The sequence below is a fragment of the Ceratotherium simum genome, chromosome 9, assembly GCF_057802395.1.
Source record: "Ceratotherium simum simum isolate JZ-2026a chromosome 9, ASM5780239v1, whole genome shotgun sequence".
Lineage (NCBI taxonomy): Eukaryota > Metazoa > Chordata > Mammalia > Perissodactyla > Rhinocerotidae > Ceratotherium > Ceratotherium simum.
The window spans coordinates 1,009,769-1,026,085 of record NC_141908.1 but is presented as its reverse complement, the minus strand read 5'-3'; the positions used below and the strand labels follow the sequence as shown (position 1 = coordinate 1,026,085).

General features: G+C 44.5%; 1 protein-coding gene across 4 annotated transcripts in view; it reads right to left on the bottom strand.

Moving 5' to 3' along the window:
- Positions 1-16,317, bottom strand: part of PLEKHB2 (pleckstrin homology domain containing B2) — a 194,737-nt gene that overhangs the window by 30,779 nt on the left and 147,641 nt on the right. For all 4 annotated transcript variants that reach the window (XM_087434993.1, XM_087434991.1, XM_087434994.1 and 1 more), the window contains exon 8: positions 12,957-13,210. In XM_087434993.1, coding sequence (XP_087291119.1) covers positions 12,957-13,210 — 254 coding nt within the window. The remainder of the gene's footprint in view (positions 1-12,956; positions 13,211-16,317) is intronic.

Here is a 16,317-nt window from a genome sequence, read left to right as displayed (position 1 = left end):
AAGGGGCAGAGAATCTATTTGAAGAAATAATAGCTGAAAACTTCTCTAACCTAAAGAAGGAAAGAGACATCCAAGTACAGGAAGCACAGAGAGCACCAAACAAGATAAACCCAAAGAGGCCCACATCAAGACACATCATAATTAAAATGCCCAGAATTTAAAGATAGAGAATCCTAAAAGGTGCAAGAGAAAGACAACAAGTGACATACAAAGGAAACCCCATGAGGCTATCAGCTGACTTCTCAGCAGAAACCTTACAGGCTGCAAGAGAGCAGCGTGATATATTTTAAGTGCTAAAAGGAAAACACCTACAGCCAAGAATACTCTACTTGGCAAGGATATCACTTGGTATGGAAGGAAGGATAAAGAGTTTCCCAGACAAGCAAAAATTAAAGGAGTTTATCACCAAGAAACCAGTCCTACAAGAAATGCTAAAGGGACTTAATTAAGGGGAAAAGAGAAGACCAGAAATAGGAAAAATTATCTATTTCCATGAGAGAGTTTGGATACAAACGCACAAAAAAGAGGTGAGATATGATATCAAAAACATAAAATGTGGGAGGAGAGGAGTTAAAGAGTAGAGCTTTCAGAAAGAGATCATCAACTTCATATAGACTGCTACATACACAGTTTACTGTATATGAACCCTGCGGTAATCACAAACCAGAAACCTATAATAAATACACAAAAAACTAAGAGAAAGGAACCCAAACATAATACTAAAGAAAGCCATCAAATTGCAAGTGAAGAGAGCAAGAGAAGAAAGGAACAGAGAAGAACAACCAAAACATCGAGAAAAAAAGTTTAAAAATGGCAGTAAGTACATACTTATCAATAGCTACTTCAAATGTCAATGGAGTAACCGCTCCAATTAAAAGGCATAGGGTGGCTGATGGCATAAAAAAACAACACCCATATATATGCTGCATACAAGAGACATACTTCAGACCTAAACACACACACACTGAAAGTGAAGGATGGAAAAAGATACTCCATGCAAAGGGCAATGAAAAGAAAGGTAGGGTAGTAATACTCATATCAGACAAAATAGACCTTAAAACAAAAACTGTAACAAGAGACAAAGAAGGGCACTACATAATGATCAAGAGAACAATCCAACAAGAGGATATAACACTTGTAAATATCTATCCACCCAACATAGGAGCACCTAAATATATAAAGCAATTACTAATAGACATAAAAGGATAAATAGACAGTAAGACAATAATAGTAGGGGACTTTAACACTCCACTGGGTAGATCATCCAAACAGAAGATCAATAAGAAAACATTCACCTTAAACAACACACTAGAACAGATGAACTTAGTAGATATATATAGAACATTCCATCCAAAAACCAAAGAATACAGATTCTTTTCAAATGCACAAGGAACATTCTCCAGGATTGATCACATATTAGGCCACAAAACAAGTCTCCATAAATTTAAGAAGATTGAAATAATACCAAGCATCTTTTCTGACCACAACAATATGAAACTAGAAATCAACTATAGGAAGAAAATCAGAAAAGCCAAATTGTGTGTAGATTAAACCAAATGCTACTGAACAACAATTTTGGGTCAATGAAGAAATCAAAGGAGAAATCAAAAAATACCTGGAGACAAATGAAAATGAAAATACAACATGCCAGAATTTATGGGATACAGCAAAAGCGGTTCTAAGAGGGAAGTTTATAGCAATATAGGCCTAGCTCAATGAACAAGAAAAATCTCAAACAAACAATCTAACAATGCACCTAAAGGAACTGGACAAAGAAGAACAAACAAAGCCCAAAATCAGTAGAAGGAGGGAAATCATAAAAATCATAGCAGAATTAAATGAAATAGAGATTAAAAACACAATAGAAAAAATCAATGAAACCAAGAGCTGGTTATTTGAAAAAATAAACAAAATTGACAAACGTTTAGCTAGACTCACCAGGAAAAAGGGGGGAAGGCTCAAATGAATAAAATCAGAAACAAAAGAGGAGAAATTACAACGGACACCTCAGAAATACAAAAGATTATAAGAGAATACTACAAAAAGCTATATGCCAACGAATGGGATAATCTAGAAGAAATGGATAAATTCTTAGAATCATACAACCTTCCAAAACTGAATCAAGAAGAAATAGAGAATTTGAATAGACCAATCACCAGTAAGAAGATGGAAACAGTAATCAAAAACCTCCCCAAAAATAAAAGTCCAGGACCAGACAGCTTCCCTGGTGAATTCTAGCAAATATTCAAGAAAAACTTAATGCCTATCCTTCTCAAACTCTTCCAAAAAATTGAAGAGGAGGGGAAGCTTCCTAACTCATTCTACAAGGCCAATATTACCCTAATACCAAAACCAGACAAGGACAACAACAACAACAACAAAAAATTACAGGCCAATATCACTGATGGACATCAATGCAAAAATCCTGAACAAAATACTAGCAAATCGAATACAACAATACATTCAAAAGATCATACACCATGATCAAGTGGGATTTATTCCAGGGATGCAGGGATGGTTCAACATCAGCAAGTCAATCAACATGATACACCACTTTAACAAAATGAAGAATAAAAATCACATGATCATCTCAATAGATGCAGAGAAAGCATTTGACAAAATACCACATCCATTTATAATAAAAAAAAAATCTGAATAAAATGAGTATAGAAGGAAAGTACCTCAACATAATACAGGCCATATACGACAAACCCACAGCTAATATCATCCTCAATGGTGAAAAACTGAAAGCTATCCCTCTAAGAACAGGAACCAGACAAGGATGCCCACTGTCACCACTCCTATTTAACATAGTATTGGAAGTCCTAGCCAGAGCAATCAGGCAAGGAAAAGAAATAAAAGGGATCCAAAATGGAAAGGAAGAAGCAAAACTGTCACTCTTTGCAGATGACATGATTTTATATATAGAAAACCCTAAAGAATCCACAAAAAAACTTTTAGACATAATAAATGAATACAGTAAAGTTGCAGGATCCAAAATCAACATACAAAAATCAGTTGCGTTCTATACACTAACAACGAAGCAGCAGAAAGAGAAATTAAGACTACAATCCCATTTACAATTGCAACAAAAAGAATAAAATACCTAGGAATAAACTTAACCAAAGAGGTGAAAGATCTGTACACTGAAAACTATAAAACATTGCTGAAAGAAATTGGAGAAGACACAAAGAATTGGAAAGATATTCCACGCTCTTGGATTGGAAGAATCAACATAGTTAAAATGTCCATGCTTCCTAATGCAATCTATAGATTCAGTCCAATCCCTATCAAAGTCCCAACATTTTTCACAGAAATAGAACAAATAATTCTAAAATTTACATGGAACAACAAAAGACCCCAAATAGCCAAAAGAAACCTGAGAAAAAAGAACAAAGCTGGAGGTATCACACTCCCTGATTTCAAAATATACTACAAAGCTATAGTAACCAAAACAGCATGGTACTGGCACAAAAACAGACACACAGATCAATGGAACAGAATCCAGAGCCCGGAAATAAACCCACACATCTATGGACAACTAATCTCTGACAAAGGACCCAAGAACATACAATGGAGAAAGGAAAGTCTCTTCAACAAATGGTGCTGGGAAAACTGGACAGCCACATGCAAAAAAATGAAAGTAGATCATTATCTTACACCATACACAAAAATTAACTCCAAATGGATTAAAGACTTGAATGTAAGACCTGAAACCATGAGACTTCTAGAAGAAAACATAGGAAGCACGCTCTTCCACATTGGTGTCAGCAACATATTTTCAAGCACCATGTCAGACCAGGCAAGAGAAACAATAGAAAAAATAAACAAATGGTAATATATCAAACTACAAAGCTTCTGCACAGTGAAGGAAACCATCAACAAAACGGAAAGAAAACCTAACAATTGGGAGAAGATATTTGCAAACCATATATCGGATAAGGGGTTAATCTCCAAAATATATAAAGAACTCATGCATCTCAACAACAAAACAACTAACAACCCAACTACAAAAATGGGCAAAAGACCTGAACAGACATTTCTCCAAAGAAGATATACAGATAGCCAAGAGGCACATGAAAAGATGTTCAACATCATTAACTATCAGGGAAATGCAGATCAAAACTACAATGAGATATCACCTTGCGCCTGTCAGAATGGCTATAATTAACAAGACAGGAAACAACATGTGTTGGAGAGGATGTGGAAAGAAGGGAACTCTCATACACTGCTGGTGGGAGTGCAAACTGGTGCAGCCACTGTGGAAAACAGTATGGAGATTCCTCAAAAAATTAAGGATAAAACTACCATATGATCCAGCTATTCCACTGCTGGGTATTTATCCAAAGAACAAGAAAACACCAATGCATAAAGATACATGCACCCCTGTGTTCATTGCAGCATTATTCACAATAGCCAAGACTTGGAAGCAACCTAAGTGCCTATCAAGGGACGAATGGATGAAAAAGTTGTGGTATACATACACAATGGAATACTACTCAGCCATAAGAAACGATGAAATCCAGCCATTTATGACAACATGGATGGACATTGAGGGTATTATCCTAAGCGTTATAAGTCAGAGGCGTCAAATATCGTATGATCTCACTCATAAGCAGAAGATGAAAACAACAAACAATCACATAGACACAGAGATTGGATTGGTGGTTACCAGAGAAGATGGGAGGGAGGAAGGCAAAAGGGATGACTAGGCACTTGTCGTGTGGTGATGGATTGTAATTAGTTTTTGGGTGGTGAATATGACGTAGTCTATGCAGAAATAGAAGTATAATGATGTACACCTGAAATTTATATAATGTTATAAACCAATGTTATTGCAATAAAAAATGGGCAAAAGAGTTGAACAGACATTTCTCCAAAGAGAATATAGAAATGGCCAACAAGTACATGAAAAGACGTTCAAGTTCATTGGTCACTAGGGAAATGCAAATCAAAACAACAATGAAGTACCACTTCAGAGTCACTAGGATGGCTATAATCAAAATGGACAATAACAAGTATTGGTGAGGATGTGGAGAAATTGGAACCCTTGTACGTTGCTCATGGGAAGGTAAAATGATTCAGCCACCATGTAAAGCAGTTTGGTGCTTTATCAAAAAGCTAAAAAAAATTACCACATAACCCAGAAATTCCAATCCTCTGTGTATAACCAAAAGAAGTGAAAACAGGTACTCATACATGTACGCACACATTCTCAGCAGCACTATTCACAATATCCAAAAGGTGGAAACAACCCAAATGTCCATCAATGGATGAACAGATGAACAAACTGCAGTATGTCCGTACAATGGAATATTACAGAACCATAAAAAGGCATGATGTACTGACACATGCCACAACATGAACAAACCTCAAAATATTATGCCAGGTGAAAGTAGCCAGACACCAACGGTCACACATCGTATGATTTCATTCATACAACATGTCTAGAATAGGTAAGCCATAGTGACAGAACACATGGTGATTGTCAGGGGCTGGAGGGGAGGAATGGAGAACAACTGCTTAATGAATATGGGGTTTCCTTTTGGGGTGATGGAAATATTTTGGAACTAGAGAGAGGTGGTTGTTGCACAACCTCATACATGTACTAAATGTATTGAATTATTCACTTTAAAAGAGTTCATTTTATGTGGATTTCACCTCAATTTTTAAAAATGTTTTAAAAAAAGACAACAGGACTCAGAGTCAGATTGGCTTCCAGTGTCTTTCCTGCAGTGTCTGATCTTGTGTTCAAGTACCTTAACTTCTCACTTCAGCCCCCTGGACAAATAGAGACATAAGTTCCTGCCCTACATGTTTTATAGAAGTCTTACCAAGTCAAAAGAAATGCTGTAGCTAACAAAGGTGAAAATACTTGGTACTGTTGAGATCTACAAACATAAGCTGCTGGTGATCCCTGTGGGGCCAGGCACTGTGCTTTCTGTGCATTTGTCATTTCAGTCTCCGTGCACTGAGGGCACGGATACAGAGGAGGAAATTGGGAATCGGAGAGGTGGAAGGACCTGCCTCGTGGCCCAGGATTGGAGCTCAGGTCTCTAATTCCAGAGACACACTAAATTCTTTGCACCACAACACGCTGCCTCTCCTGCAACAGACCCTCCCAGCTGTCACAGTTGCCTGTTTTAGCAGCAATCTTGTGCAAACGGCAATAATTATCTGAACTTTTCTAAATAATTGTCTTCTGTCAGCCTCACTCCATCACTTGGTTTATTTCCTTAGTTTAGATGCCACTCATGGTGAAGACTGTTCTTTTCAAGAGCAGATCAGGTGCTGGAAAGAACAAGAATTATACCCAGCAGCTGCTTCATTACGAAAGATTATAGTTTGCACTGAAGAAAAGCCTCCACCTGAGCTAGAAATCTTGCATGCCCAGATCAGGCCCTCCACCACCACTCCTATCTCCTACCCACCAACCACCCAACCACGGGGGCTGTGGTTCACGAAAACAGTGAATACGTGGAAAGAGGAAGTTGGTGGGTAATATGGAAAGCCAGGAAGCCCAGGTGGCCACTGTGTCTCCCTGTGAACTACGGGAATAATAGTAACAGTGGATGCTTGTTGTGAGCCTGCATGTTGCAGGCATGGTCCTTATGATAAATTAGTTAGCCTTGTAACCATGGCAGGTGAGGGCTGGTCTCCTCCATATTTCAGGTTTAATAAAGGGCTCCAGTGATGTGATCCATCCTTCTAACAAACAGGGCCTGGGACGGGCCCTGGCAGGGAGCTGGGCAGACAGAGCAATAGTCACAGCTTCTTGCCTCAAGCAGCTAACAGCCTTGTGGGTTTCGGGGGAATGTATGTTGCCATGACAGGCATCAGCAAGGGTGAGGAGGGAGGACCTGGACAGGATTGGCTGTGCAGAGAACAGGTGGGGGTGGGCTAAGGTTGCTGAGCGTAGGGTCCTAGGTGGAGGAAGATGTGTGAGGGGAGGCAAAAGCAGGAGAGAGCCTGCCAGAGGCCCTGCAGGGTAGCAGGGAAACCCAAGCCCACCCCTTGCTCAGCTGTGCCTCCTGGAGACAAGGTTCCAGATCGCCAGTCAGCTGTCTGCTGGCCATCCTTCCCTAGGTTCAGAAATGTGTTGAGTGTGTGAACTGGGAGGCGGGGCAGAGGGTGGCGGAGTACCTTGCATGCGGATACTTTCCAAAGAGAACAAGCAGGCACCCCAGCTGGGTATTTATGGGACCTCCCCTCCTCCTGGACCCGAGACACTTCTCTGTGTCTGGGGTTCTGGGCCCTGCCTAGTGACATCCTAAGAGGTCTCCAGCATCCAGCAAGTCTCTCTGTTTCTCTGAACGTGAACATTCTTGTCTGAACAATGGAGACTCCTCCTCACAGGGCTCTGGGGTAAATGCAGCAGACTTTGTGGCAGGCATGTGGGTGACCCCTCGTCTACACTGAGCATAGTCTCGATGCCTGCCAGCTCTTAACTCATCGTCTAACCCTTGTGACACCCTTGGGAAGCAGCAACTGTTATTAGACATTTGACAGGTGGGGGAACTGAGACACAATGAGGTTATGAAGCCTGTCTGAGGTCACAGAGCTAGTAGGTGGTGGGGGTGGAATTCCAACTCCAGTCCCTGGCTCCAGGGTACTTGTGCAGGCCCTGAGTAAGGGCCCTCATCCACCTTCCCCTCCACCCCACACAGACAACAGATCCCCCATATCTTCTGCTGAGGCATAGAAACAGACACCCTGAGGAACTGGCCAGAGGACACTGGAGGCAGAGATACCACTGAAGATTCCAGGCAGAAGGTGGCTACAGGCAAAACATATCAGTGGACAGCAGAACACACTGAGGCTAACGAGGGAGGTGCTGCCAGTCTCCTGAAGAGGCAACTAAAGGTAAAGGAAAGACACAGCTTGGGTGGCATGACCATCCACTCCGTCTTCACCTCATGAAATGCATTCAGAATGAGCCGGGTCTTCTCTAGCCCAGAGAAGGCTTGGGGGAGCTGCTGGCGTCCAGGACTGAAGAATGGGAGGCGAGTTTTGCTGTATTAGATTCCATGTCTTTGTGGTTCACGTGCTATTAGTCTCCCTGATCTTACTGAACACTCTTTATAGATACAATTCATGTCATCAAAAATCAATGTGTCTGAAAGTAAAGTCTTTTAAAAGTCAATGTTTGTCATCTACTACACCCCAGAGTTATAAGTATGTTTTTAGAAATAATGACAAATCATTCTCAAAATAAATGATTTAGGTAGTGCAGAACATTCACTTTAATAGAATTTAACCCAAATATCAAAAATGGCTGAATCCAAATTGTTGTGTCTCTTTGAATCATCCTTTCCTCTGGCTCCCTAGAGGGAGTGAATTTAGTCCGAAAAGATTGAAGATATTGACTGCACTATGTGCTCCCAGGGATGTCAGAGCAGGACGAGGTCATGAGGCAGGAAACCTCGGTCTACATGGTGAGAGTCACAGGCAGAGTCTTCTTCATGAGGAAGCTCGGATAAACTGCAGCAAGTGCCCAAAAACCTGATTTTCATCAAAAATCTTGAATCAGCATCTAGTTGTACTACAAGAAAAAAACTCCTGGGCGTGGTCTTGTTAGTGTCCTTCAGCTCAGCTCACCGCTCCATGCCAAGAGCAGGACGCAGGCTGTTGCAGGTCCTCCCAAAGGAGGACTCACAGGGTGCAGAGAACACCTTGCTGATGTCTCTGGGAATCACATTATTCACCAGTGGGGAGAAAAATCACATTTCATACAAGTTGGGAATTTGGACTCTGCCCTGAGAAAGGCAGCCCCTCTGATTCAGCAGATCCAGAAAAGACCGATGTTCTGTCTAGATGGGAGCACAAGCAATCAGGACAGCTCACCCCTGTGAAAGCCAACTGCTTTCAGGCATCTGCTCTCCATTCTCAGAGCAACGCCGTAGCTGCGGCTGGTGAGCTGTTCTCCAGACCCTCCCACCCCTCCTGGCACACACTAGGAATCCATCTCCCAGCAGCCTCTGCACTCATGTGGTGTGACAGGGATGGGAGTGGAGGCGACGTGTGCTCTGCAACCTCACCCACGTCTTCTACTCTCTCTCTCTCTCCCCCTCTGTTTGCAGCCAGATGGCAACACCAAGGGCATCCCAGGACCCAGACTCTGGTAACGGCAGGGGCTCCATCCAGATTTCAAGCCTTGGTCTGTGATAACGGCACAAAGCACCCTCCACCCCTAACCTCCATGGACTGACTGGACTTTGTGTGAGCAAGAAATAAAATGCTAAGGTGTTTAGCAGCCACCGTCTATTAGAGCAGCTAGCTTTATCTTAATTGATCAAGACTGAGTGGGGTTAGGTGGCCCTGGGCTGGGGGCAGAGGAGGAGCCATTGTGATTTGCATGCCTTAAGCATCTACCACACCCCAGGCCCCCTGCCAGAGCCTTTCTTACATCATACCACCAAATGTTTACAACCACCCTGGTGACTTTCTTCCATCTCTGATGTAATTTTTACAACCGCCCTACCAGGGAGCTCTCTCCATCTCCATTTCACACCAAGGAAAAGGTGGTTCAGAGAGCTTAAGTAATTTCCTTAAGATCTGGCAGCTCGCACGCATCAAGGGGGGATTTTAACCTGGGTCCTCCTACCATACCATGAGAAGGTCAGGGTGGGTGAGGGCCAGGGGTCAAGGATGCCTATCAGACACCCAAGGGCAACATGAGGTACATGTCAGGAATTCAGAGGGGGCTGGGCAAGAGAGAAACTTCTGATGAATTGAAATTTTTAAAAAGTTACAGCAATATTTAAAGCACTCATGTTTTCACTGAATTCAATTGCTCAGAATGCCCCATGGGCCAGTCTGTGAAATGGAATTTTCACTGCAGTTCTTTCCATCTAGCTAAGGGGGATGCAGGGCCTTCCTATCAGAGAGAGTCTGGATGCTGCCTCTTCCCTCAGAAGACATGTGATTTGGGGTGCTTCACTCACTGCTCCCCTTCTTTACTTTACCTCTGCCATGGCAGTATTAGCAACACCTCTCTGGGTGGCTGGGAGGGTCCAATGTCAAGTCTCAGTACAAACACACACTCAAGAAATGTTAGTTTTTCCCTCTTCCCTCTTCGTACTGTGGGAGGCTCCATAACACTGTTTCTAACTGGGAATGTGCGCCCGCGAGACCAGCTGTGGTTTGAAGGTGAGACTCTCCCCGGCAGCACCACCTCCTCACCCACTGGCCTCAGGAACCCCCTGATGCAGACCTTCTGAGGCATCTGGCGCATGGCCTCTGTGCTCTCCCACGAGGTGCTGGGGCCCCCAACCTTGGCAGCCCCCCGGCCCTGCAAGGGCTGGCTGTGACCACCAAGAACCAATCAGACGTGCATTCACAGGTGCCCTCCTCCTCCTTGGTGGCCCAGCCCCACGCTGGGTTTAATGAGGATGAAGGCAAGATGGGCCCGGCCCCTGAAGACACCACAGTTGAATATGATAGCACTCAGAGTGCACTCAGAGGGCAGAGACCTGGGCTGAGTGAGTGAAGGAGACACGCCCCTGGGCTGCTCTGGCTCCCTTCCCTCACCACCCCCGCCCCTGTGTCCTGAAGGGACAATGAAGAGGAATTCAGGGAGGCCCTTCCAGAAGCCCCATTGGGTTCCAGGAGCACTCTGCCTCGTGCAAACCCCTCCTAGCCCCCAGATGTGTCACCCAGGATTGCATTCAGCTACAAGCAAAAGAACATCCAACTCACAGTAATTTAAACATACAGGGGCGCTTGCCTGTAATGCAGTAACTCCCAAAGGAGACAGATGGGCAGGTACATGCCCATGATTTAGCTCCACCATCCTTTGGCCACAGATGGCTACTCCTCTGGCCTCATCTCTGTCTACTGAACAAGAGAGAAGCAGGCAAGGAACATCCCCATGCTTCACCGGAAACCGTCAGCTTGTAACTCATCAGCCAGACTACATCACCTGGCAACTGGAGATGCACCAGAGGCCAGAGAGCGAGGATCTTCTCTGGGCACGTCGACCCCCAAACAAAATCAGGATTCTGTTATTAAGGAAGAAGGGGGATGAATACTAGGAAGACAGCTGTCTACCACCCTAGACAAAGATAAAGAATTGCTCTTCAAGAACAACCCAGTCCTGGTGTCGACACCCTGTGTCACGGTTGTCATTTGTAAGGGCTGAGGCTGCACCTGCCGCGTCTGTGGGCCTGGTCCAGGAGGGCACACACGTGGGCTCTTTGAAGGCATGGAACCATTACACTTCCACTCCATCCTCAAGTTTCCAGTCTGTAGGAGCTGCATGCCCACCACAGAGCATAAGACAAAGTTTGTGGTCACTCTACGTATTCAAAATCCCTCAGTAATTACCAGGGTGACAAGCGGTTATGGGGTCTCTCCTTTCCTGAGAGTTTTCTGAGGCCCCAAAGGCCATGAACAACTCAGCTGGTGCCATGAATCCCAAAGCTTTCTGGACCACGTTCATGTTCAGAGATGATTAAACTGGTTCTCAAGCGTCAGCCACTGCAGCCAACACTAACGCTGGACACAAAGCAGCTGGCAGGGGTCCCTGTGGGAAGAGTTGTTGGTGCGCAGCGGCACCTCCCCCACGTGGAGACACCAGGTAAAGAGGTCCTCAAGACAGCCACTCAGAGGTTGTGCTGCAGCCTCTAGGAGTGTGCAGGATGCAGGGACATCTCTGACTCAGCCAGAAGTCCAAAGGCACAGGCTAGGGTTGGGAGGCCCAAAACATGGAGCAGAAGCGAATGCAGCGTCAGGAGGGAGCTACACTTCTGCCAAAAGTGAGGTGAGGGCACGTGACTCCTCAATTCTACAGAGAGGAGCGAGTCTGAGGCCATTTCAAAAGGAAATGCACCTGGAGGACAACAGGTAGAGGGAGGACAGAAAATCCCCTTGGGGTGGACCAAGGACCCCAAGGACGGACGGAAGGAAGGTCTCATGGAACCTCCAAGGTCTTCATGAGACAGAGTCAGCAAGTGTCCATGACGGATGTCCAGTGCTAGGTGACAACCACGCCAGCCAGGGAGACACTCCCTCCCCCTTCTGTCTCCTTTCCCCCACGCCAGCCCTGTAGGGGCCAGAGACCAAAACCAGAGATGAGGAAGAGCTAGGCCATGGTGAATGCGGCTCTCTCTATCCCAGGACAATGGTGAAGGAGGCCACGGTGGCTCTCTGTCTGTCCCAGGACAATGGTGAAGGAGGCCACGGTGGCTCTCTCTCTTCCAAACCTGGTTGAGGTCCCAGGGGATGGGGAAACAAGGGAGGGAGGGAGATTTAAATTGGATAAGTGTTAGGAGTTTAATATTTTTGATATTATACTGCATGGGACTGAGAGGAACTGGAAAAGTGTTGGAGCCAGCCCAAAACACCCAGAGAGGGCATTGGAGGGGGCGGTGAGAAAATAAATAAATGCAGTGTCTGCTTTGATCTTACCAGGTATGGTAGGATAATGAAATGGTTAAACTGTATTTACTTATAAATATCTTCCTAGAATCAATTAAGCTCATCAGGTTAAAAAAAAATCCCCAAACCAAGAAATATAATCAATAGACTTATGTGAAGGCTGCCCCATGTATATTCCCAAGTCCAGTCCTCAATTTTAAATGTTTCCCTTCCACAGCCTTCAAAAGCTCCTTTCTTATTTGGAAAAGAAACTCCATTGAAAGGAGAATTTTTCCAAAGTCTCTCTCCTGAGAAAATTCCCCATGAGGTGTGATGCTGTCTTTCATCCTTTACAACAGGATAGAGGGGCTCCTGAGGAAGAGCTGCCTCTCAAGCCGTCAGTCCATTCTTGAGGTGTGTGTAGCCCCCAAGTGTGTGAAGTTCACTGCACCCCATCATCATGGGTCTCCCCTCAAGAAATGGGATGGGAAGTTTCCCCATCGACCTTGCTTTTGAAAATGAAAAAGGGGAAAAAATCACTTAGTTGAACCTGACTTTGTAAATAAACAGGCCTGCAGAACCATGCACACATCACTCACCCATGCATCTGCGATCAGCGCTGTGCAGGCCTCCCAGGCGCACACGAACACCAGGCGCTTCAGCACATTGTTCTGAGCCTCACCACAGCCTCGGGGGCTCGGCCCTGCTCTCCCTGCTTTACAGCTGAGAACGCCGAAGCGAGGTGGATCACCTGGTCCAGGTGACCTGGACATGGACAAGAGGTGGCAGTCCATACTCCTTCCACTTCCCCACATCGTCTTCCTGCATTTTAAATGGTCACTTGTATTATTATCTGAGGGGAAAAAGCAAAGGAAAGAAAAAAATTGCATCTATCTTATGCTAATAAATGTCCAATGTATAACTTCATCTTCTCATCTTAATGAATTACCCAATTCCCAATTCAGTTCATGTTTCAGCAGCTTTGGAATTCTTATCTCTGATGAAGCTGGTAGACACTATAGACTTGAAAGATACAGACTCACAACCCCAAAATTGTAACTGGAAAAAAAATTGAACTTTTTAGAGCCAGGTAAATTTTCAATTAATCAGAATGTAAGTGAAGAAAAGAACATTTAGCACAGTATTCATTAATTCCCAATGCTGATATACATACCATTCAAACACTATTCCAAAATTCTCAGAGTAACAGATCACAAAGTGCTGTCTTTATCTATCTGTGGTCACCATCATCACCACCACCATCTCTGAAACTCCCACTGTTCCACCTAAATACTCAGTAGTTCCGGTTGTTTCCCTGCTGCCTCTTTCACCAGGTAAGTTTAATTCCAGCTGGAAAAGGAACAAGTTACACACACGCACACACACACACACAGAATTTCTCCAAGAAGAGCGTCAGGATTGTCTCATCTTGGAAAGAGAAGAATGAGAATCATGAGAAAGCTGAACGTGTTAAGACTGGATTTACCGTTTTGCGGACAAGGAGTAGCTAAACGCATACTAACGAGCAGCAGCTTCCTTTTCTGGTTTCTGTTATTAAGCTTTATTTCACTGTGTGAGATAAAGCCAATAAAATTAGAAATGCCACTTCTCTTGCTGCCACACTGGGGATGCTGGAGCTACATCTCATGTCTGACTACAGGAGCAGCAGACAGGACACTAGGACCCATGAGGCCTCACACACACCTGAGGACAGGTGCCCCCTTGGCTCACCTGACCAGACACTGAGGCCATGGCCCAGCACGGCCACCTCTCTCAGCGAGGAAGGCATCCTGCCCAGGCACCATGGGTGGAGATTAGGGCGTGGGTGTCTGTGCCTTCTTTGTGCCCTGTGCCCCTAACAAACAGGTCTCTTGGACCCACATCTCAGAGTATTTAATCCAGTCAGTCCACGCAGGGGAGTTTAGGAAGGATGGGGTTAAGACCACACGCACAGATAGCACTTGCACACACAGACACACACCTAAAGAGACAGTAGAAGAGTCCTCTTCCTCTCCCCCTGAGACCATGTCTGATGTGCCCACCACCCTTTGCTGACAGAGCCCCCAAACTATCTAAAAGGAAAGCCATCCACTGCCCTCAGCCCAAAAAGGACAGTCCCCACACACCTCCTAGAAGGAGAAGGCCTTTGGAGAGTCCATCCCAAGACCCCATCCTGTCCACTCGTCTGCCCTCAGGCCCCTTATACTTGGATTTCTGTTTCCAAATTGTTTAAGTGCAAGACATCTCTTGCTTTCTCTTTCTTATTTTCTCCGAAAGTCAGAGAAACCACAGTAATTGACTGGTGAGTTGAAGGACTTTTTGCCTCCAATCCTTACTTTACTTTCTAGAAATCTTATTTCTCCTCTAACCGTCTATGTGTCCCACCCCAGCATTTCAAGACTTTGCTAACATTTGTAGTTTATTGCCAAGTAATTCTCACTCCCATTTGTATGAATTTCCCCAGAGAAGTCTTGAGGGAATTCTTTGAATTCTTTAAAGAACTCATTTCCCCACTGACCAATCCAAGCACAAAAATCCTTCAATCTGGACAGAGATCCAAACCCAGCCTTGAGGGTTGCCATCCTCCAGCTGGCCAGTTCCTTCTTAGCAAATCGGGAGCTGCCCTCTTGGGAGAGGACACCGGTGACTGCTGTTCTGCATAGTTCACCTTGGCCCAGAGTTGGCATCCTGCTGGCGGGCAAGACATGCATAGCCTGCTTGCTGCGCCCAACCTGTTGCACCTTTTACTCCTCAGCAACTTCCTCAGGAACAGGGTCACCCCTAAAGGCTAAGGGACACCCAATTTTACAACCAAGTTTATAATTTATTTTAAACCTTTTATCATAAAAATAACGTATATGGAAAAGTGCATAAAACATATATTTGCAATTCATCACATAATAGTAAAATGAAGACCCAGCCACACCCAGGTAAAGACATAGAGCATGGCCAGCCTTCCAGAAGCCCAGGGTCTCTTCCTGACCCCTGCCTTGGCCCCAAAAGTGCCCACTATCTCAACTTTTACAAAAATCAATTCCTTGCTTCTGTTTCATTTTTCCACTTACATGTGCATCCCTAATATACCATGTTCCATAACATCTAAAACCCAATTGATTGTGAAATGTGCCATTATTTATGCACAAATAAGAAAGAAAATGCTGCAAACTGGCACTTTCTTGATTAGAATTTTCATTTTGTACTTATTAAAAGAACATTTATGACTTATATGCACATAGATTTTATATTGTCCTTGTGCATACATAAGAAGGAAAAGTTAAGCGAAATACATTGGCTAAGGTTGTCTTAAAACTTCTTCATATTCAGTTTCCACACCCTCCCATCACTTTTCAACTCAGGTTGTCCGTGTCTGTCTTTCCCACCCCACATCATCCTCTACACAAAAAGCATGATAGGGGTTGGGACTGTCTTATAACAGTGCCCCTCCACTGCTGCTGGGCTTTCTTGCAAAGTGCTGACATGCATTCCACAAGTTGACTTTTCATCATAGTGACATTCCCAGTAATTACCGTAACAGTCACTACTATTTGACCTCTTTGGCCATCATGTGGCATCATCTTCAAACTTCTGCAGCTTCACCTAGGCTCCTGTAGAGGGGCTGCTGGAACCACTGTTAGCTATCTGAGGCCAACAGCACCGCTGGCCTTTTCAGCAGTTTAGGCTGCTTAAGACTTTTCTTTAACCTAGCTTTCTTCTGTGAGCTTTGAGTTTGTTTTCGTTCATACCATGGTCAGGAATTCGGGCAGGGCTCAGCGGGGTGACTCTCCTGCTCCAAGTGGCATTGTCTGAGGTTACTCAACAAGTTACTTAGCTGATGGATGCGCTGGTCTGGAGGTGAAAGACAGCTTCACTCACACGTCGGGCACCTTGGAACCGGGGCTGAAGGCCAGGTTTGGCAGGGACTGTCGACCAAAATGCCTAAATGTGGCCTCTTCAACAAGT